Source organism: Beta vulgaris, chromosome 2, assembly GCF_026745355.1.
Source record: "Beta vulgaris subsp. vulgaris cultivar EL10 chromosome 2, EL10.2, whole genome shotgun sequence".
Lineage (NCBI taxonomy): Eukaryota > Viridiplantae > Streptophyta > Magnoliopsida > Caryophyllales > Amaranthaceae > Beta > Beta vulgaris.
In genome coordinates this window covers 2,128,298-2,149,874 of record NC_079203.1, presented here as the reverse complement: position 1 = coordinate 2,149,874, position 21,577 = coordinate 2,128,298, and the positions used below count along the sequence as shown (strand labels likewise).

At 35.5% G+C, this 21,577-nt stretch overlaps 2 protein-coding genes across 3 annotated transcripts; one reads left to right on the top strand and one right to left on the bottom strand.

Annotated features, from left to right (window-relative positions):
* Positions 1 to 3,899: 3,899 nt before the first annotated feature.
* Positions 3,900 to 7,851, bottom strand: LOC104887735 (serine/threonine protein phosphatase 2A 57 kDa regulatory subunit B' kappa isoform). The gene is made up of 2 exons (XM_010672457.3): positions 5,726 to 7,851; positions 3,900 to 4,506 (listed from the first exon to the last, which is right to left on the bottom strand). The coding sequence occupies exons 1-2, from the start codon at positions 6,872 to 6,874 to the stop codon at positions 4,156 to 4,158; spliced, it is 1,500 nt and encodes a 499-aa protein (XP_010670759.1). The 5' UTR covers positions 6,875 to 7,851; the 3' UTR covers positions 3,900 to 4,155.
* Positions 7,852 to 12,755: 4,904 nt separating this feature from the next.
* LOC104887736 (E3 ubiquitin-protein ligase At1g63170) lies at positions 12,756 to 20,274 on the top strand. Of its 2 annotated transcripts, none has more exons than XM_010672458.4 (5): positions 12,756 to 12,991; positions 13,942 to 14,780; positions 17,916 to 18,041; positions 18,134 to 18,407; positions 19,700 to 20,274. In XM_010672458.4, exons 2-5 carry the CDS (start codon positions 14,110 to 14,112, stop codon positions 19,913 to 19,915), a joined length of 1,287 nt encoding a protein of 428 aa, XP_010670760.1. In that variant the 5' UTR covers positions 12,756 to 12,991; positions 13,942 to 14,109; the 3' UTR covers positions 19,916 to 20,274. The 2 variants fall into 2 exon arrangements, with proteins under 2 accessions (XP_010670760.1, XP_019103620.1); XM_019248075.3 differs by having other exon boundaries at positions 12,757 to 12,991; positions 14,129 to 14,780.
* Positions 20,275 to 21,577: the final 1,303 nt, after the last annotated feature.

The window sequence follows — 21,577 nt, the reverse complement described above, 5'->3', positions numbered from 1 at the left end:
AATGAGAATTAAGTTGTGTGGGGTGTGGTGGTGGGTAAAGTATGAGAGAGAAAGGGGTTAAAATAAATAAACAATAAAAAGGGGTTAAAGTAGGAGAGAGAAAGGGAGTAAACTGAATTATTAATGTAATGGTGGACCATATGATAGGGACATGAGATGATAAAAAGGGGGGGAAAATCCAAATAAGGAATAAAGTAAAAGAGGGAAGTTTTTTGGAAACGCACTTAAACGGAAAGAGGGAAGATTTTTAGGAAACGGAGGGAGTAGAATGTAACTCTGATATGAAAAATGTCTAATTTTAAGTCTTACTTTATAGTAGTTAGTCATTTAAACAAAAATTAAATAGGATAAAATAAGTTTATTATATGGATGTAATACTTATACAACATGCACAATTGAAAGTGGTGTTACTTGACGTAAATTCACAACAAATACAATAAACAAAAACCTATTTTACTACTAAAAACAACAGGAATTTCCATATAGCCCATCAATATATGGGACTTGAAAGTAAAGAACTCTCTCTTTTTCTGGGGGGAGGGCTCTTATGTACAAAGCCACAATTTATTAGTGATAAATTTATTGGGCCTAACACAAGTCCACACCTGAGAGAGTTTGATCTCATAAAAGGTTAATAGGTTTCATCCTAAAATCAATTGGTGATAGTGGAGTAACCCGCTAATTTATGTGTTAGTCATTCTCTCTTTTAATTGTTCAATGTGGGACAACTATGTCCTGAATCACATGTAGGGCTGTTCAATGTCGGATATCGGATCGGATCCGTAAAATTTCGGGTCGGGAGAATTGCGATCCGAATCGGATCGGCGTCGACATTTTTGAAAACTTCCGATCCGTATCCTATATGAAAATCCGAATTTTTCCCGGATATTCGATCTGAAATCTTAAAATCGAACCGGATATCCGAAATTTCCGATCGAATCGGCGGATTTTCGGATCAGATATTTTTTAACTGTCCTACTCACAAGTGTATTATACCTTTTTTGACACTCCCACTTACATGTGAGCCATCTTTTAATCTTGCAATCTGGATATGTCACAACATTCTCGTTGGGTCCTTACTGGACTTCCAACATAGGTCAACTAGCATCATAATTCTGTTGGACTTTCTTGTCTCGATCTTTAATACTTTCCATCTTTCATTTCGTAATGAGTCGGGACTCGGGATCATCTACTTAATACCAAGATAAATTTCATTGGGCCTAACAATTAGTTATATTATTAGACTTGATATCATGAAATTATCACTAAAACAAATCCAACATCTCTCATTTAACAACATTTGTTCTTATATTAATACTACAAATAAGGTCAAAATAAATTATATAAATAGTGAAAAGGCAAAATGGACTAATAAAACAAAGAAAAAAGCCACGACAATCAGAGTGGTAAAAAAAAGTTTTACTTTAGTGCTGTCAAAGAAACAGTCAAAGAGTCTGGCTTTTGCTTAAGGTAGGAGACACAATGTTGGAATAAAACACCACCAAATACAAAGGGATAGGTCGATGCTAGTTATTGTCAAAAAGAAGAAAAGAAAAAAAAGGACAGATTTTTTTCAATTTTAAAAGATTCTTTTGCTTATGTAGTTGAAGTTAAGTCACTAAGGGCCTGTTTTCCCCAGCTTATTTTCAGTTCAGTTCAATTCAGTTCAGTTCAGTTCAATTCAGTTCAGTTCAGCTCTTGACAATACTTTTACTCTCACATATCACTTATTCATTTCAGTTCAGTTCAGTTCAATTCAGTTCAGATCAGTTCAGGTCAGTTCAGTTCAATTCAATTCAGTTCAGTTCAGCTCTTTTATGCCGAAGAGAATAGGCCCTAAGTGAGAGGTTATTTGATAATTACAGATATGATTATTTGTGAAGGTGCATTGTTTAGGAATAACTTTAGTCATTTTTCACAAGAGGTGACATAATTTCGTTCAATTTGGATATATAGATAAGTAATTATAGTAATTATTTCGATTATTATTTAGTCAATTATTAATGCTTCTATTAATGATGTAGGTGACGATCTAAAGAAGTTTGTAAATGGTTATATTGGGCATGGTTTTAGCAAAGCGAATTTAGCTACTGATTGGATGGCTAATCCTGATATTGCGTTTTTCATGATCATCCAAAAAGATGTTTTAGGGACTGTTCTCTTCGGCATAAAACAACTGAACTGAACTGAATTGAATTAAACTGAACTGAACTGAACTGAAATGAATAGTGATAAAAGTATTGTCCAGAGCTGAACTGAACTGAATTGAACTGAACTGAAAATAAGCTGGAGAGAACATGCCCTTAGGGTAGCCCGTCAGTTGGGATCCTCCCTAGTTTTCTCTTTCCCGTTAAAAAAACAACTACAGTAATTTTCTTTGAATCCCAATAAATATATTAAATTATAAAATGCATGTTAACAATCAAATTGATCCTGTTAAAAATAGCAAAACTTATTGTGAACACTAGTTACTAGCTATAGTATTGTAGTGCTTTTTTTTGGGTGAAATATAGGATGAGATGGACGAGAAATTTTTGTCTATTTAAACTAAAATTGAAATATTCGTTTTTGCTTTGAATTATTGCAAGTTACAGTCTTGAAATTTTGGTACTTTTTCCTGGATAAAGTAACAGATAGTTGGTTGTCCTTGAACAAATATCATTTTATGCTTAGTCACTTTTGTACAAATTCCAATTCTACTTATAGAAAAAGTAATATTCAATAGAGCAAATTTAGTTTCAATCAGCAAAATCCAATTTCAATCAAATTAACCATAATTTAATTGATATAATTCAGTGATTTACATAAGATATATATATATATATATATATATATATATATATATATATATATAGGGTTGGGTTCTAATGAGAACCCTCTTATGGTGAGAACCGTGAGAACCACATAAAATGAGCTCGAACTTCCTAAACTGAGCAAAAAGAAGTAAAAAATGAGCATAAACATAAAATGAGTAGAAAACATTAAGTTATCAAAAACGTAAAATGAACAAAAATGTAAAAGAAGAAAAACGTAAAATGAGCATAAAAAAGTTCAATGAGAAAAAAAGTAAAATGAGCAAAACGTAAAATGAGCAAAAACGTTGATAAATGAGCACAAAATTGTTAAATGAGCGAAACCATAAAATAAGTGAAACAAAAAATGAGCAAAAATATTATCACATGATCAAAATTTTCGTAAAATGAGGAAAAATGAGTGGTTCTCACGGTTCTCACCATAAGGGTAGTTCTCATATGAACTTAAACCTATATATATATATATATATATATATACTCGAGAATCAACAAATATAAGTTTTGTTTAGTAAAACTCAATTGACGTAAACAAGATCTTAGAAAATTCTACTTCCCATAAAATAGAAGAAAAGTTGCTCACCTAGTTCCTTCCACTTGTTTTATAAGCTTCTTAAGGAGTTCGGATTGCAAAATCTAAGATAGTACTTCATATCTTCCAATGTTCAACCAAACGACCACCACATTATTACCTTAACTGCCCAACTCCGGCATAACTTCCAATGTTCAACCAAACAACCACCACATTATTACCTTAACTGCTCAACTCCGGCATAACTTCCAATGTTCAACCAAACGACCACCACATTATTACCTTAACTGCCCAACTCTGGCATAACTTCCAATGTTCAACCAAACGACCACCACATTATTATCTTAACTGCCCGACTCCGGCATTGAATATCGTCTACCTTTGCCCAATGTAAACCTTTATAGAAAAACAAAAAGAAAAGAGGGGTTCATCTATATGTAAAATTCATGGAAACAAGAAGCTTTTTACAATTGCTATGAAATGGTGAAACCCTTTCTTAATTCTTACTACTAACTTGGCTGGAGGAAAAACCCAATTAGCCAATTAGGTACAGAAGATTGACATCAAAGAGAAAGCATCACAAGATCATCAAAAACAAATTACAGCAACAGACCCTACTCACTTGGGCAATCCATTAAAAAAGTGCCCATGTGAAAAATAGCCTTTACACTTCTCATACATTTCCTTCTGGTTCTCCCCCCAAACTAAACAACACTTCCAAACCCATAACGAAGAAAGGATGAGGTCAAAAACAAGTAGAAAAGAGAACCAAACTACTACACAAGTACAGATTTTAAGTTTTACCAAATCAGACTAGCAGGCGACTGAAGGCGTTACAAGAACAGCGATGTTTCCTGTTATCGGCTGGAGACGGGCAGCGGCATTCTCTAGGCGTTCCCAATTCTCTTTCCGCTGCTCTGCTATTACAGATAGCTTTGCCTCATCTTCCCTGTACTGCATTTGACACTCGAGAAAGAGCGGCTCATCCATTTCCTGAAAGATTTTTCTGACATTCAAGGTTAGGTTGAGCACTGCCTGGTTCCAATGGCTCTGAGTATTCCTCTCCAAGGCTGGGAAGATTATGGGAAGTATCACCCCACGGTTGTGTCCAATTAGGTTAAGGATTTGATCATTGTTCCATAGAAACAGCGACCTTTCAGCCACCTGAAGGAAGCAAGATGAAGCATTATATTCAAGTGAACTTCCAGATGAGCGGTAATCTTAAGCACATGAACCGACAAAAGGGTATGATTAGCCAAAAACCTCAAGCCCATGAAGAATATACAATAATTCATAATTTAGCAAGAAAAACCTGCAGACATGCATCTCAAAAACAATAGAAAATGTTGCAGGAGATATATGAGTAGAAAGACGAGTGTTGAACACATAGCAATGCCACTCTCATTTGTTCATGAAAAAACTCTGAATTCTTCCAGAAGGGGAAATTCTAAATAGCAAAACTTAAAATTAGTCATTTATTGATTAACTATAACATGACCTGCTTAATTAATTATGCATGTAAAAGAGTAACATCAATTTCAGAACTAGCAACGTGAACATCTACTACCTCATTCCAGTATAAAGACTAAATTACAGTGAAAATTTGCATATTTAGGGAACGCAACAAAATTGCACATTCCCACAAACCATTCTCAATCAAGCATTTGTTCGTCTAACCACCTATTTTTCTTGCAGAAAGATCCCATTTATGACAGTCCATCTGAAACAAGAATCCGTCAATGGGTGATTGATTCAATCACCCAAAAAGATAACCTCGTACTGGATAATTCACCTAAGCAGCTCACAAGAAGAAAAACTAAGCAATGCAACTTCTTCCCAACAACATAAGTTACATAACCCAAATTCTCGTTTCTCGCTTTTCCCCAGCAGAACAAGATAGCACACCCTTAAACTAATCAGAGTAATCAGGTTAAATGCATAACTCTGACAAGGACTGTCTACTTTCTAGTTCATATACAGCACAAATCGCAGCAAAGAAGGGGTTTAGCAAATTTTGTCTTAATTTAGAGAGCTCCCACACTTCGACATGCCAATTCAGTTGCTTTCTGAACCTGAGCATAGCCAGTGATTTCACAAGCAACTGGTCACACATCCTATGGAAAATAAACAGAGCACATCCATAATTCCTTCCTGAACTTCAGCAAAATTCATGCAAATTGAATTTGAAAGTGAGGGGGGCAGGAGCAACGACGACAACAGAAGAGATAGCTACCACATCCTCTAGCTAGGCATAAGAGTGCAAAATAAACCAAGCAAAAGATGTGCTAATTTGTACAACACATTTCACATATCAGGAGGAATTTGGATGCAGAACTCACCAGCAATAATACATATATATAAAATGAAATACAATGATCACTACCTGAAAGTGATAGCTGTTGATACAACACGCAATCCGTGAAAACAATGGAATCATGATCTTTTGGAATTCAAGCATGTTGGTGGCTTCCAATATCTCTTCCAACTCACCCAAGAACATAACCTCCTTCTGGCTGTTTGTAATTGGCCAGTACTTTAGCAAACCTTTTATCACGGTGCTCGTTACCTTTGGTTCCTTATCTATAAACTGCGTAATGCAGTACGACAGCTGCTGAAAGTAGACACCCAGAGATTTTGGTTTATGCAGAGGAATCAAAGCTCTCCACAAAAGTATCTTGTGCTCCTCTTTCAAGGGCAAGGCAAACCCACTAATAACACTCCCAAAGATTTCCAACAGTTCTGCAATTCCATTATGTTTCTCAGTCTCAAACACAAACCGGTAGAATATATTGCTCATAGCCTTCCGAATATATGGTCTGTGGACCATGAATTTACCATAGACCCTATGAAGGATAGTCTTGAGACATTCTCTTTCCCGAGGATCCTCGGAATCAAAGAGATCAAGCACCTTCACTATGAATGAGTGGTCTATGTATTTTTTTGCTACCTTTGCATCAAGTGATGGTGAAGTAATAAACTTAAGCAGCAAATCATAAACAATTTGCAGGTGTGTCCAAGAAGGATCAAACATGGGTTCATCATCATCATTTTCAGCACCACCTCCACCAGACCTATAATTCGGTGGGAAGACCCGAAATAGATTAACAGAACACATCCTACACATGGCAAAGATAGCAGGCTCGGGGAACTTTGAAGGCGGCCCCACAGCAACAAAATCAACGAGTTCAATCAGGGTTTCCCGCTTAATATCCTTCTCTGAAGTGTTCTTACTAGGGTCATAGAAGTCGAATGTCACACAGCAAAGATTCAACTTACTCAAAAACAAATTCATCTTCTCCGAATTAGGCACATCCTTGAAAGACACAAGGGGCTCAATTCCGGCAACCACACTCGTCGGGAACACAGCAGAAGACGTGCGCTTCGTGGCATTCGCTTTGCCCGAAGCAGCATTGCCATTCCGTGCCCTCGGAGTGCCATTGCCCGAGCCATTCAAATTGTTGTTCAATATAGGTTCTCCATTATCAGATTTAAAGGGCTTCCTAGGAATCTTGCTAAGAATTTGCTTCAACATGATGAATTCTTTAACTGAATAATATCATGTAAATTCAATCCAAACTCACCAAACCCACATCCCATGAAGAGCCCCCAATATTATAGATCCCCATCACAAACTTAATATCAAATAGTACATCATAAAAACAGAAACCCCAGATACAAAATTTACAGAAATTACAATGCTACACCAAAAAAATAACAGATCTTTCAGAATAAGTAACTCCCATGATTATTACCTAATCTAACACCAAGAACATACAACAATAAAGCTTAAAGTTGCTAAATTAGAGAAATGAATCACCAAAATTCCACAGAATTTATCAACAATAAAGGTGATACATATGGGTATAAAGTCAGATCTGATTGCCAAGAATTTGAATTAAAGTAACCCTAAACCACCTCAATCTCCCTCTAATTTTGCTTCAAATTCAAAAAGGGTTTCAAAGAAAGAAACACAACAATGATAATAAAAAAATCAAAGAAATTCTCCTAAATTTTGAAACAAATTGATGATTTGGGGTATAAATAGAAACTATTTAAAAGAAACCCACAAAAATCTGAGCTCCAAAATTTGAAAATGCAGGCAAATTAAGGAGAATGAAGAGAGAAATTTAACGTTACCAAGACCCTGAAAAGGAAAGTTAAGAACTTTGAGTTGTTAAGAAAGATCCATCAATGGAACTCAGAAATACAAAAATAAAAAAATAAAAAAAATAAAAGGGTTATCTTTAATGGTTTTGTTGGAGAGTAGCCTTTTAGGAAAAACAATTGTTTGGAAAAAGAAAGGAAGTTAGAAAAAAAAAAAAGGAGGGTGGTGAAGTAGCTTAGGTGTTGTTTGGATCCTGTATTATGTAATGCAAACAAAAAAATTGTGAATAATTTTTGGATGAATCTGAGGAAAGTGGGAGGTGTCTCTCCCTCTGTTCCTCTATCTCTCTCTTCTCTTCTAATTTCTCTCTCCTTTGTATGGGGGTGATGTGGGTGTCTCTAGATTGATGAGCAAAACAAATAATTATTAGTACATTTTTGTATATAGTTGCACATTTGTATTTTTAGCTCAAAATATTATAAAGATTTTATCATTTGTACTCCCTCCGTTTCCTAAACTTCTTCCTTGTTGTTGTTCCTACATATGCTAAGGATGATCTTAGAGGTGGGCATGGGCCGGACCCATGAGTGGCGGGTTGTGCCGGGTCGGGCTTGAAATTTTAAAAATTTGTCCATGGTTCGGTCCAAGCCCACGGGCCAGGCTCGTGCTTCCCGCGGGCCGACCCATGTTTTATGTTGTATTTTTGTATTTTTGACAGTTTTAGGGTAAAAATCAAAGGAAATGAGCATGCGGCACGCGGGACGGCCCACACGTGCTCGTGCCGGTGCGGGTCGAAAATAAATTTTCTTGACCGTGACAGGCCCGTGGCCCACGTAGTGGACAACGGGCCGGGCCTCGAGCGGGCTTGTGCCGGGCCTCGAGCGGGCTTGTGCCGGGCCGCATGCCGGCCCGGCCCATGCCCACCTCTAGATGATCTATTTGTGTGGGGTGTGGGGTGGGTAAAGTAGGAGAGAGAAAGGGTTAAGATAAATAAACAAATAAAAAATGAGTTAAAATAGGGAAAGGAAAGGAGTAAAATTGAATTAATAATGTAATAGACTACTGGTGGATCTCATATGATAGGGGTATGAGAGGGTAAAAAGGGAAAAAAAATTCAAATAAGCAATAAGTCTTTTAGAAACGCACTTAAACAGAAAGAGAAAAGATTTTTAGGAAACGGAGGGAATATCTATTAAGTACTCCATCTACTTTTGAAAATAACTATTTTATATATAGTAGCTTTTTTTTTCCTTCAAAAATAACTACTTAGAAATGCAAGAATTTTTCCTAATAATAATATTAAATAACCTAATATGACTAGGAAAGTAATTTACAAGATAAGGAAAGTCGAATAATCAGTAAATGGGAGGATTAGTGATCCTTATGTATGATAATAGATTCCAGCAGAAACATTCGCAACTTTGAAAAGGCATAACTTCCGATTAGAAGTATCTTCGGGACGTAGTACCTATCGTTGAAAATCTCTTTAAGTCTAGTTTTCAAAGCCACTAGAATTATTTAATTATCAGAATCACATAAAAAGTTAGGATCATAAGAGTGGACGTGACTCCTTTTTCACATTTCTTTTAATGAGTTTACGCTTTGTTTTCGCTCAAACTCGTACTATAACATATCCAAACGATCCTTATGCAATGCATATCTTCTAAATGCTCCTAATCCTCAAGTTTGGCTAATCATACTTCAAATGTGTATTCATTACCTGAAATTCATCAAAAACACGAAAACATACCTAATAGCAGTATAATAGCATAACTTAAGAATGAATATAGCAATATGAACCTAATTATGAATCTAAATGCTCTAAAATGCAACCTAAATGCACCTAAAACTATATACAAACATGACACATCAATATACTTCTTCCTTGTAAAAATAATTGAAATATTTTGACTTTTACACTATTCATCCACTCTCATTTATCCGTGTTTTGCAAATTGAAAGCAAGGAAACATATAGTCATCTGTGATATTGTTAGATTCATCCTGACACATGTCTTCAAATTTTGAAATTTTTTGCTTATAAGAAGTGTGAGTTATTAATGATTAGGTAAGCGTGCATGGAACATTATTCAAAGTAATATGAAATGGAGGAAGTAAATAACTAGATATCAATGTAACAACCTAATTATCTAATTAATATGCTCTCCCTGTTTTATCTTCTATGTACTTTATGTTTATATTCGTTCTTTTAAGTTCTACCCACTTTTACTCTAGGAAAATTTTGCCTCAATACCCTGAACCATAGCATAGGTGCACCAAACAACCTCAACTAAGACTTATAGCCATAACACCCCAAAGTACGGACTTGGGTGCAGTCTGTACGATAAATAAGGTCGGTGCCTAGAATTCTCACTAGATTCTACCACCTTTCTTATTTTCTTCTTTTTTAACCTTAATTTTTGTTACTTAAACAAAAAAGGGAGCATGCCTTCATTTCTTCTTCCTCAATTGAACACAAATACTTTCTTCCCCAAATTCCCTTTTTCTTCCCAATGAACCCTAAGTTCTGAAAGAGTGAAATCCGCATAACAATAATGAGCTCAACTTCATCTTCAAGTTTCAAGAAGAATTTAAATACCAGTTTAGCTAATGGTAGGGTCTACTGTCGACATCGTTTGCCCGCAGAAGTCCAAACTAATTAGAAGTTCAACCACAATAAAGGAAAACGCTTCTATGATTCCCAATATCTAGCACTCGACTTATAACCGGTGAGAATTTCGGTCACCGACCTCATTTATGATACGGACTGCACCCATGTCCGTACTTTGGAGTGTTCCGACTATAAGTCGTAGTTGAGGCTGTTTGGTGCACCCGAGCTATAGTCTAGGGTGTTCAAGTCAATTTTAACCTTTAATCTATTCCTTATTTGATGAACTTTTCTCTATTTTTATCCTCCAATACTGCACAACATAGTGATGGACCTAGTATTACTCTTTTCTCCTTAAAAGTAACTAAAGACATTTTTAGCGGTCTATTTTTCTTTATATCGGAAGTGTACTAATATGGGTAGAATAATTTAGGGAAATTGAAGGAGTAACTAGTAAGACTTCTTAGTAACAAAAGCTCTTAGGAATCTACGAGCAAGAATAAAAGAAAGAATGTGATTATTTTCAATTATTTATTTTTTTTCCAATTTCTATCTTGAAATTACAATACTTCACCAAGTAAAGGAAAAATCACAATATTGACCCCCTTTTTCACTTATGGTGCAAATATGATTGCCTCATTTTATCTTTTTGATTGATAAGGAGAATAACTCATAACTAGACCAGAACCTTGTACAGGGTAGCACTACTCACCTCAACAAGCAGTGTCCTTTGGTAGTGAAAAAGATTAGATTTATTAAGAGAAGAAATCACCAACTCTAACGTGCATCAATTGGAGTTTGCTCCCATGAAATATAAAATATTATCATTAAACCAAATATTACTGAGTATATGAACACCATATTAAGAAATGAAATTTTCAAATTCTTACGAAAACTTTAGATGAATTGGACTCACAAATTGAAGTCAAATGTCGCTAATCGTTGTCACAAAAGAAACAAGCTTTGTCTAGGTTATATCTAATATGTATCTATATATACTCTTCTTTTTTTTTTGGTTCGTCCCACTATGAATATGCGCGTTTGCCATTGCACTCTTTGATCTGAGATATCTTTCATTACATATTAGTAAAAATTATAATGATTGAATATCAATAAATTACTCATTGAGATGAATTAAACAATACATACATTATTATATTTTTTCTTATGTAATAAATTTTTTTTAGAAGGTTATCTCTAATGGTGAATATTGTCAAGATTTCATGTAGGAAGAACAGAAAAATACAGAGAGAGTATTGTATAACGCATATATCAGTAACAAACTTTGAAACTTTAGAGCAACAAAGAGATTTTTTTGGGTATTTCCAGAATAATAGACAGATATTTGGAAAATAATTTTCAAGAAAATTTATGAAAGCAATGCCACATTTAATCTATTGCATTCCCTCTGTTTATAAAGATCATAAAGATCTTCTTAACTTTGGTTTTGAGTATATTTCTAAAAGATTTTCCTATTTTTACTTAATATTATCTTGTAAGCTTCTTCTTTTTCCACGATACGTTCTCTAGCCTATTCATACTCATTGTCACTTTGTGTCTCCTTTTTACCTTGACATATACTTCCTCCGCCTTTTGCTTGCAGTTTCACATTTTAGAAAGTTGTATGTTAATTGCAACATTAACAATATGTTTTCTATTGTTTTTTTTTTCTAGCAAACGAAATCTTTTATATTTATTTATTTCAATATCTCCTCTTCTAATTCTCATGCCATGTTTCAATGTTGCAAGTAGAAAAGAAAAAGGAGGAAGTATGTTACTACATTATAGTATAACACAAAGTGAGTAACAAAAGAGAAGTACATCCTCGTTAGGGATGTCAATGAGGCGGGTCGCTTGTACGTGAAGAGGTGGTATTTCCACACCCACACGACTACACCCAAACTTGTCTAAAAATCTCATCCCCACCCCCACTTACCCCACCACCCATGGCGTAAAATATTCAAATCCATCCCTACTCCAACAAGTACAAAATTACACCATATAACCCATGCCTTCTTCACCATCTACTTGGGTGCCTACACCCATCCCATACATTTGCCATACCCGCCCCATCGTATAACAACTTTGTTACTAGATATGTTTCTTCATAATAAGATTGATTTTAATATGGTTGTCCATTAAAAAATTGATACTCAATTTGAGATGAAGAATAAGTGGAGAGGTTGGCAGTGAAAGGACATATACAATTTCAAATTCACACCCCCAATCCTATAATTTTCATCTCCATTTCATTCTATCACTCATAAACTTAACCTTCGTCCCTATTTAATCGGAGTAGATGCGAGTTCGTTAAGTTTACGCAAACTCGCCTTACTGACATTCCTAATATCCGATAAAGATTTACAGTTTCTTCACGCTAAAACAAAACAATAGAAAACGATTGAGAAGAAACTTCAATGAAATTTCTTGTCAAACCTTCTTTGTCATATCAAGATTATCAAATCTTATTAATTTTTATTAAGGCCAATATACAATATCACCTAACCCAAAAAATAAAGATTATTTTTGTGTGTGTCTCTCTCATTGACTGACACATAAATGAGTCCAAGTATATTCCAAAACGACATGTCCAAGCAAATGCATAAGAAAAATACAGCTGACTCTTATTTATCTATTTATTTACATGTATGTTTAGAAACTCAAAATTATACTAATTATTATTATATTATAAAAGCAAGAATTTTTATAAAGTATTTTGTTTCTTGATAAATTGTTGCCATTTGTTAATTTTGCGTAAAATACAGCAGACAAAAGAGAAAACTCAAGTCTTTATTAAAAACCCCATAAAATCTGAACACCATTTTTCATGTTATATTTCCCAGAATCACTGCAAAAATTATTCCCATTTTTCAGTCATCTAAATCTTTATTTCCTTTATCAATCAGCTCTTCATTTATTTTATCAGCAAATTTTATGGTAAGTTTTATTCTCATCTTTCTTTGTTATTGTCTCTAAATCTTCTTGTTGAGCTATATAATGGCAGGTAGATTTATGTTGTTAAGCTGCTTTGAAAAATTGATACTTCTGTGAAAATATGAACTGGGGTCAAATTTAGTTCTGGAATTTGGTTTGAATCTGTTAATTTTGTGGGGTTTGAAAGAAATTAAGGGATTTAAATCTTATCAGTATATTTTTGCTTGTTTGACTATTTATTGGGGTTGGTACTGAGAATTGGTCAAAGTTTAAAGTTTAGGTTTTGTTGGATGTTCTTCCCCCTTTTTTTTCTTTGTGAATTTTCAGTGATTTTTAGCATTTTTGAGTTCTAGGTAATCTTTTGGGTCTGTCTGTTGGAAGATTTTCTTTATAATCTTTCTGGGTCATCAATCTGGGTTCAGGATTTTTTTTCCTCATTTAGATTTTGCTGAGATTACATATGTTGGAATTATTTTGTTTGGTGTAAATTGTAATCATCTAATTTAGCATTTGGTATTTCTTATTGTTGATGATTTTTTGCTGAAATTGTGTGCTTGGAATTGTTTTCTTTTGTAGACTTTCTATCTACTTCCAATATATATATGTCATGTACTGTAACCCTGGATAATTCAAATCAAAAGATGGGGGAATTAGAGCAAACTTGAGCTCCTTGCTATGCATGATGCGAATTCGTTATGTATAACGTCTACTGTGCCTTTTGCCTGGTCAGTGCACCGTCGTGGGGTGATAGCGTAGTTTGGCATTTGTTGCTTGTGATGTGTGCTTCCCTGCATTCTTATCTAGAGTAGAGATTAGAAATAGAATAGTATGATGGGTTATTTTTGCTTTGAGATGTATAATTACTTTTGAGGTTCATCTTGAACTGATTCTAATCATTGGAGGGGAACAAGTAAACTTCAGACTGACAGTTTGTATGTTGTTTCTATAAACAGAAGGATCAGTATTGACTTATCAGTATACCTTGTTGTAGTCAATTGCTTGTCATTGGTGGTATCAAGTTATCGCATAAGGCAGCTTCACTCTACTGAAAAATCAGATATCGAGTTGCTTATACTAGTTCTCCATGCATTCATTTATCCTGTTTTTCTCGGTTGTCTTGAATGGCCATGCGATTTGCAGAATCTCAATGTAAAAGCCAAACAGAGAGATACTCATTATTGATGGAGCATCCAGAACAAAGAAATGAGAATGAGTATGTGATTGACATAAGGAGGAGTGTAGAAGCTTCCTCATCTGGTTCTGCTCATGATAGAAATTCTAATGAGATGGAATCTACTCAGCCTGAAGACAGGCCTTCAAGTAGTGCCAGGGCTACGGTTTCTCAGTTGTCACTTCCTCTTTCCAACATCTCGAATTCCAGGAATTCATCATTTAGCAGGAGAGGGAATGGTCACAGCCGAAGGCGCAGAAGCCCTTTAAATTCAGGGTTGTGGATATCTGTTGAACTTGTTCTCACCTTAGGTCAGATTGTGGCTTCTGTCATAGTTTTGTCTTTGTCAAGGCATGAACATCCACGAACTCCATTATTTGCTTGGATTATGGGTTATGCTACAGGATGCATTGCAACTCTTCCTCTTCTCTATTGGCGTTATCTTCATCGCAATCAAGGCTCTGAACAAGACCCTTCCCAACCCCGGCAACTTTCTTCTAATGGCAATCCTATTGTTGGTCACTCTTCTTCTTTTACTGCTCAGACTCTAGAAGATGATAACCACATCCCTACATCAAACAGAAATGCTACTGGTCAGAGTGTGGGAATGCGGAATGCCAGGTAATGATTGATATTTCTATGCAGAAAAACTAACAGTGGCTTCTATGTTTTAGGTTTTATACTATTCTGTATTCTCTTCCATGGCTGACATGTTTTTCCCAATATAATTTCCCTGACTATATTTATCGTGCTGGCTCTTTGTCTCTTGATCTTCCTGTTTACATTTAGGCCCCTACTGTTGTTACTGTTAGAACTTCATATACATTCTGAAGCTGGCAGTTTGTGCATTAATGCTGCAATATAATATGTCAAACTTTGGTCATCAAATTGCAAATGTCCAATCTGTTTGATGTTATGACATGGAGATGTTTTACAACAAGGATTCTGGTTGTAAATTCAGTTTAGATGTTACTTTCTATGTCATAACTTCTGCATGAGAAGAAATATGACTTGGATGAAAAGAGGTAGAGAGCAAACGGGGGAGCATGAAAATAAGTATTCAGCGAGAAGCTTTTTGTTCCTTTTTCTGGGGGGAGGGGGGTAGTTGGCTATTTTGGAGGAGGTACGTGACTTTGGAATTCTTATTTGAAGAGCTTCTCTTGCGTGCTCTGCAACTTTACAGTTACTTGATTTCAGATTTGCTTGCTTCAGGCACCCATTTTTTTCAAGTTCTAGTGGTCTTAAAGGTGTCATAGTAGTAATCCCTTCTCATAAGCAAGCATCTTAAGCTTCCTTTCTGTCTTAAGAAAGAATGTTAGTCTTTCTTTCTTGCACTGAGAGCTACATTAGAAGCATTGAGTTGAAATTATTCTTTAGCATTTGGTAAAAATGGATAAGGATTTTGTAAGCAAGAATTATGTTAACATATCTCACTTCCGTCTCTTCCTTTGTATTTGATTATCCTGACTTATCCACTTCTTTGCAATTGGCTTTTTGGAATTTGAAGTTAGAGGGTCAGATAAACTTTGAACTTTTCTTCAAATTATTCAGATGTTGATGATCATTTGGCACTCATCTCAGCCAATTGGGCTGTTCTTATTTAAGTAGAGATCCTCCATAGACCTTAAACTAGTCTTTAGATAGGCCGCATTATGGTAAGGATCTGGAGGAAGGGGATGGCGGTAAGCACAGTGGAAACTGGAGATAACTCCTCCTTGAAGGTTTAGAAAATGTTAGTGGGAAGTTTGACTGGATTTGTGTTTATGCAATGGTTGATGTGTGTGAACCTTTGATTCTAGATTTTGATTATAAATCTGAGGGAGCGAAGGCTACTTGGGGCGTGAAGTGTGACAAGACAGGACATTTTGACGATCAAAGTAAATCAAGATGCTCAAGAGTCGAGGTGAACAAAGACATTTGGGGTCTTAGAGCGTAGGTTCAAAATAGAGGTGTGAGGTGCGCGAAAGAAGTGCTTGTTCTTTTAATTTAAGAATTATGTTGGGACACAACCGGACAACCGGCTGTATAACTTCACTAATATAGAAGACATATGTAATTAGGATGAACTATTTTTTTTAGCAGAAAAAGTAACATCAGAATGTAAAAAATAGAAATTAGTGGAATGCCTTTCCCAACTACCCCTCATGTGACTTTGTCCCTTCCTAAATGAAAGAGTTAATGCTTCAATTCAAAAGTGGGGGTCGGTTATCCAAAAGTCATAGAAGAAAAGAGAGAGATTGAGTCCTAGCTAGCTAGCTAGCAACTGTCCCATATCCATGAAAAAACTACAATACTAGATCGAAAAAGAGGGATGTAGGTACTACCCTACTACAAATGGAAGGTTGGACACAGCCTATGGTAATGAGGCTAGAAATATTTTACAGAATCGGTTGATCATGACCTTTCCCATCATGTTGTTTGGCCATGCACTTTTTCTGTTTTGTTCTCGCAATTCACATTCAATTAGGAATGGAGGGTAGAGGATGGCAAAGTAATGCACGGAACACAAACAGTTGTAAAGAAAATGATTTTGTTTTTCCAAGCATCATAAAGTTCCAAATGATAAGGAAAAAAACATTGTGGAGGTTTTGTTCGTTAGATACATTATTATAAGTAGTGAAGAGTTTTAGGGTGCATGTTCAAATGGTGTAGGAAATATGAAACGGAACATAAATTTCATTGGGATGCAATTATCAAGTTAGGGAACAATTGAAGCCTTGGAGCTGACTGGTCAGAGAAGATAATTCAATAGGCCTCTCATTCAAGGAACATTTGGAAAGAATGCATAGAACAGTTGATGCAGGATGTGAGAAATGGGAAAGAAATGAGGTCCACTTCTGTTTGAACTTCAGAATGTGCAAGTCATTGAAATCTCGAAGAATTTTAGGCAAGGCCATATGTAATTGCTCTCTAATGAGGAAATTGGAGCTGTTGTGTTTGCTATGGATGGGGATTCTCCTAGATATTCCAAGAGAATTGGGATGTTCAAGAGGCAGGAAAGATGGAGATTGTCTCAATTAGGAAAGTATATTGAGTATTAGTCTCTACTTTATTATCGTGAGGAAATCACAGCCTATACCTTTTGGGTACTGCTGTATTTATATTAATCTAACTTCTACTCTGTGATGGCCAAAAAAAAAGATTAATTTAGCTCTGTAAGCCTGGATTATGTGTGCTCTGCTTCTCTGTCTCTTTTATTGATTTACACTGATACAAACACACTAATGCAAACTATTCATGTTTAATACTTGAGCGTAGTGAATTGCCTAACTGTGCTCTCTTCGCGAACTGCGTGTGCAAAGAATTAGGCGACCCGGACTTTGACCATTTATATATTAAATATGCAAAGTGAATTGTAAAGAAGATATCATTGCTAGGTATTCACAGGAAGTAACGTCAGTAGAATTTCCTATTGTGTACTAAGTTATAATGAGAAGCTACTATCAATGTAGACGTGATAACTAAAGTCAAATATGGCCTATTATTTCTAGAGGGAGTAATACTCTTATATTTTTAATGTGATCTGCGTCGAAATGATCTGTAACCTCTTTACTATGCAATACGTAAACTAACAATATCAAATTGCTATATGAATTTGCTGAGGTTGAGCCCTTATGAGTTGATTGTGATTCTCTGCGCTCACGTGTAAGAGTATAACTTAATGACTTCGCTGGTGCTGTTTTCTGATGCTTCTCTCTGTTGCAAGTGATACTATAGAGGTACATTAAAGTTTTATCGACTTTCCTTGTGCTGCAGGCTCAAGGCTGCAGTCGAGTACTTTAAGATGGGCCTAGATTGCTTCTTTGCAATCTGGTTTGTGGTCGGTAATGTGTGGATCTTTGGGGGGCATGCTTCTTCTTCTGAAGCTCCCAACTTGTACAGGTAAGGGTGATTTTGCTGATGCTTTATAAATTTACTGAAGTTTTTCTCTATTTGTATCTCGCTAACTAATCATAAATTCCTGCTCTAATCAGGTTATGTATAGTGTTCCTCATCTTCAGCTGCATAGGATATGCTATGCCATTTATACTCTGTGCAACAATCTGCTGTTGTCTCCCATGTATAATATCTGTGCTAGGCTTTAGGGAAGATTTAAACCAAACCAGAGGAGCAACATCGGAGTCAATTAATGCTCTTCCAACCTACAAGTTTAAGTTGAAGAAAAGCAGAAACAGTGACGGTGTTGGTGAATCTGGAGTAGTGGCTGCAGGAACAGAGAAGGAACGGGCAATATCAGGAGAAGATGCAGTAAGTGCTTTGTGGCCTTCTCTTTCTGGCCACACTGCTGTTTTAATCTTTTCAAGATGTTATTTCTTTTGCTTAGCAGCTGTGTTGGATGAAAAGCTAAAAACAGAAACGTAGCAAGGAAAAGTTTATAAAAACAAAGAAAAAAGAACTTTCAGGTTAAGTATGAAAGTGCCAACTTCTGAAAAAACACTGTAAACATACAAGTTCTAATGTAAACTATGAACCACTTGTTCATAATAATGGTGTATAAATACGTAGAGGTTTGATAGGGTTAGTGATCTTGAAATAAGTGCCCTGTAGGTTTCCTGGAACCTTCTGAAATGATACATATCTGGAACAGGGAAAGTGACCTTTATGAACAGTGAAATGCGACTTATCGAAGTTTCCTTGGCAATGAAATCTTACAGCATTATGTTATGTGATAGATCATGTAAAAAACTAGATTATCTTGTATATTAATAATGTACTTCAGCATATCACGCGGTTAGTGATGTATATCTTAGCATATCATGTGGATAGTTAGTGACCTAGTTTTCCTAAGTTGTAGTCTTGTATATGAACCATTAATATACTCATGGAATTTTATTTATTTTTGAAAGAAATTATCCGTGAGTTCAGTGAGTATATTAATGACCATAAATGGTTTATATGCAAGACTACAACTCAAGTAAACTAGGTAACTATCCGCATGATATGCCAAGATATACATTACTAAGTACTAACCGCATGATATGCTAAGATATACATTACTAATATACAAGATAGTCTAGATTAATTGCATAATATATCATTATGCATGAGTTAAGACTAGATTGTACTGCAAGTATGCAACCTCCCGATTTTATTTAGTTGGGGATGCACATCGAGAGTTAATGGTCAATATTTTGCTTATTTTTCGGCTTTCACGTGGTTCCTTATCCTGCTTTTGTGAACAGGCTCATCAATACAATGAGAATTGGTTAGTGCAAGCCGTAAGTGGCGCTCTGCAGTTTGCATGTTCAACTTCTAAGTTCCAATATCCACTCACCTTCTCAAACACACACACATACAATCTTCATAAAAAAGTTAATGGAAGTTTCTAAAATAAGGTTTTACTTTTTGACCCCTTCCCCCAAGTTTTTTCAAATATAAAACCCCCTTCCAAATAAATTTCCTGCTTCATTCCCAGAGGTCCTTCGTTCTGTAGAATGGGTCTAGATTGTGATCATGTTCTGTTCTCAATTTCGTTGTTTGTGATACCTGGCTTTGTGATTGTCCCGATCCAAATCTGACTGGATTATCTCTTCTTACAGGTTTGTTGCATTTGCTTGGCGAAATATGTGAATAATGATGAACTGAGGGAGTTGACATGTTCTCATTTGTTTCACAAGGAGTGTGTGGATAAGTGGCTGAAGATTAATGCTCTTTGCCCTCTTTGTAAGAACGAAGTGGGTGATACCTTGCTCAGTTCACTTGCTGGAGCAACTGCCAGCCTACGACGAGCTGAGAATAGGGTAGTTAGCAGCTAAGGAAGTACTTGCCTGTGTTACGACCAAAACACCCCTTGTTTTTGCAACATTCGGCATGATACTCAACTGGAGCCATGCTCAGGCTCATTTCATAGAAGCAGCCTATCAACTGGAGGTTTTTTCATGCAGAATCGCTTATATCGTTGGTGTATAATCATATACTTAATTTCAGAATTAGGTCCATATGAGAGTTGAAAGGATGTTTGTGTTGATAATTAGAGTTGGTTCATAAGAAACTGAAAGAAAATGTTGAATCAAAGATAGTTGTAATTTGTAAGATATAAAGTATATACCCTTTTCTGTACTGCTGGCAATGATTGGCAATTTTAAGTTATTTGGTTCTCCATTTTGTTACTGTATATTTGTATCTGATATCCTTAAATTTACAATATGTTTGAAAGAATTAAGTGTAGAAACTTCAGGATTTCTACGGTTGTGTTTTCTTTGGGAGGAAAAACGATGAATAATCTAGTGGAGAAATAAGGAATTGGGGTCGGTTCAAATGATGAGCTTTCCAATTTTCCCTAACAAGGTTTTAGGGTTCAATTCCTACTCTAAGCATTTGTTTGGGATTTAAGAAGAGAGAGGTGTCTGGCATTGTAATGGGCCTCTGGATGGGGGTCCTGTGCGAGGGCAGTGCATGGGTCCTGTGCGAGGGCAGTGCATGGGTCCTATGCGAGCGCAATCTTGAGGAATTCTTCTTACCAATTTTTTTAAAAAAAATCTAGTGGAGAAATATGTCGTTTTGGTAAAGCTCAATATCATTTCTTACAGTATTAGTCATGTTATGAGGTTTGCGCAATTTAGAATCGTTCTATATATATTTTAAAATCATAAAAAAAGTAGTATATCTAGTTATGAAAAAAGCAGTAAATTTTTTAATCAATAAAATAGTAAATTAGAACCGAAAACATCATTGTCATTACATATATAATCAGGTCATACATTAGGTTTTTATGTATTGTATTTGATGAACATACCATCAAAAACTTGTTTTAAACAAATATTTTGAAAGGTTCTAATTAGGCATTTGTCGGTATTTTATCTTTTGTATCGAAGTCCTTTCAAAACTAGCGTGATATTAAGCTGACCAAATTGCAATATTTCGCCCATGGCTAGCTTGCACAATTACCTCAACATAGCAAAAAAATAACTCGATTGATATTGTTATCACTTCTTAGAGGAGATTGGGTTGTAGTAAGGTGAGCTTGTCTTAGCAACCAACAAATGGAGTTTCAAAAAGACTCCATTAAAGTAATTTTGGTATTTAGGCATACTATTTGGTACCTATGCGACTATGACTCTTCTAATTTGTGTCATTTGATATCCATGTCTCTTCCAATCTGCAGCGAACATCATATGTTGGTATTTCACTTAATTGAGAAGTTTGTCTTGTTGTGGAATGATATGCTTTTTTTTTTTTGAAATTGTACTACCTCAATATCTATTGGTACTAAAATGGTTTTATCTCATTACCAATTGGTATTAAAATGACGTTATTTGAGTACCACTCGGAAGAGCCATAGGTGTAAAATACTAAATTACCCTTATTGGATTCTTTTAAAGACATCAACAATTGGTTAATTGCCAACACTTTCTCGTGCTAATAGGAAGATAGAATGGGGGCCTATATAAGGGCTGAAAGAGGGGAGGATGTGAATG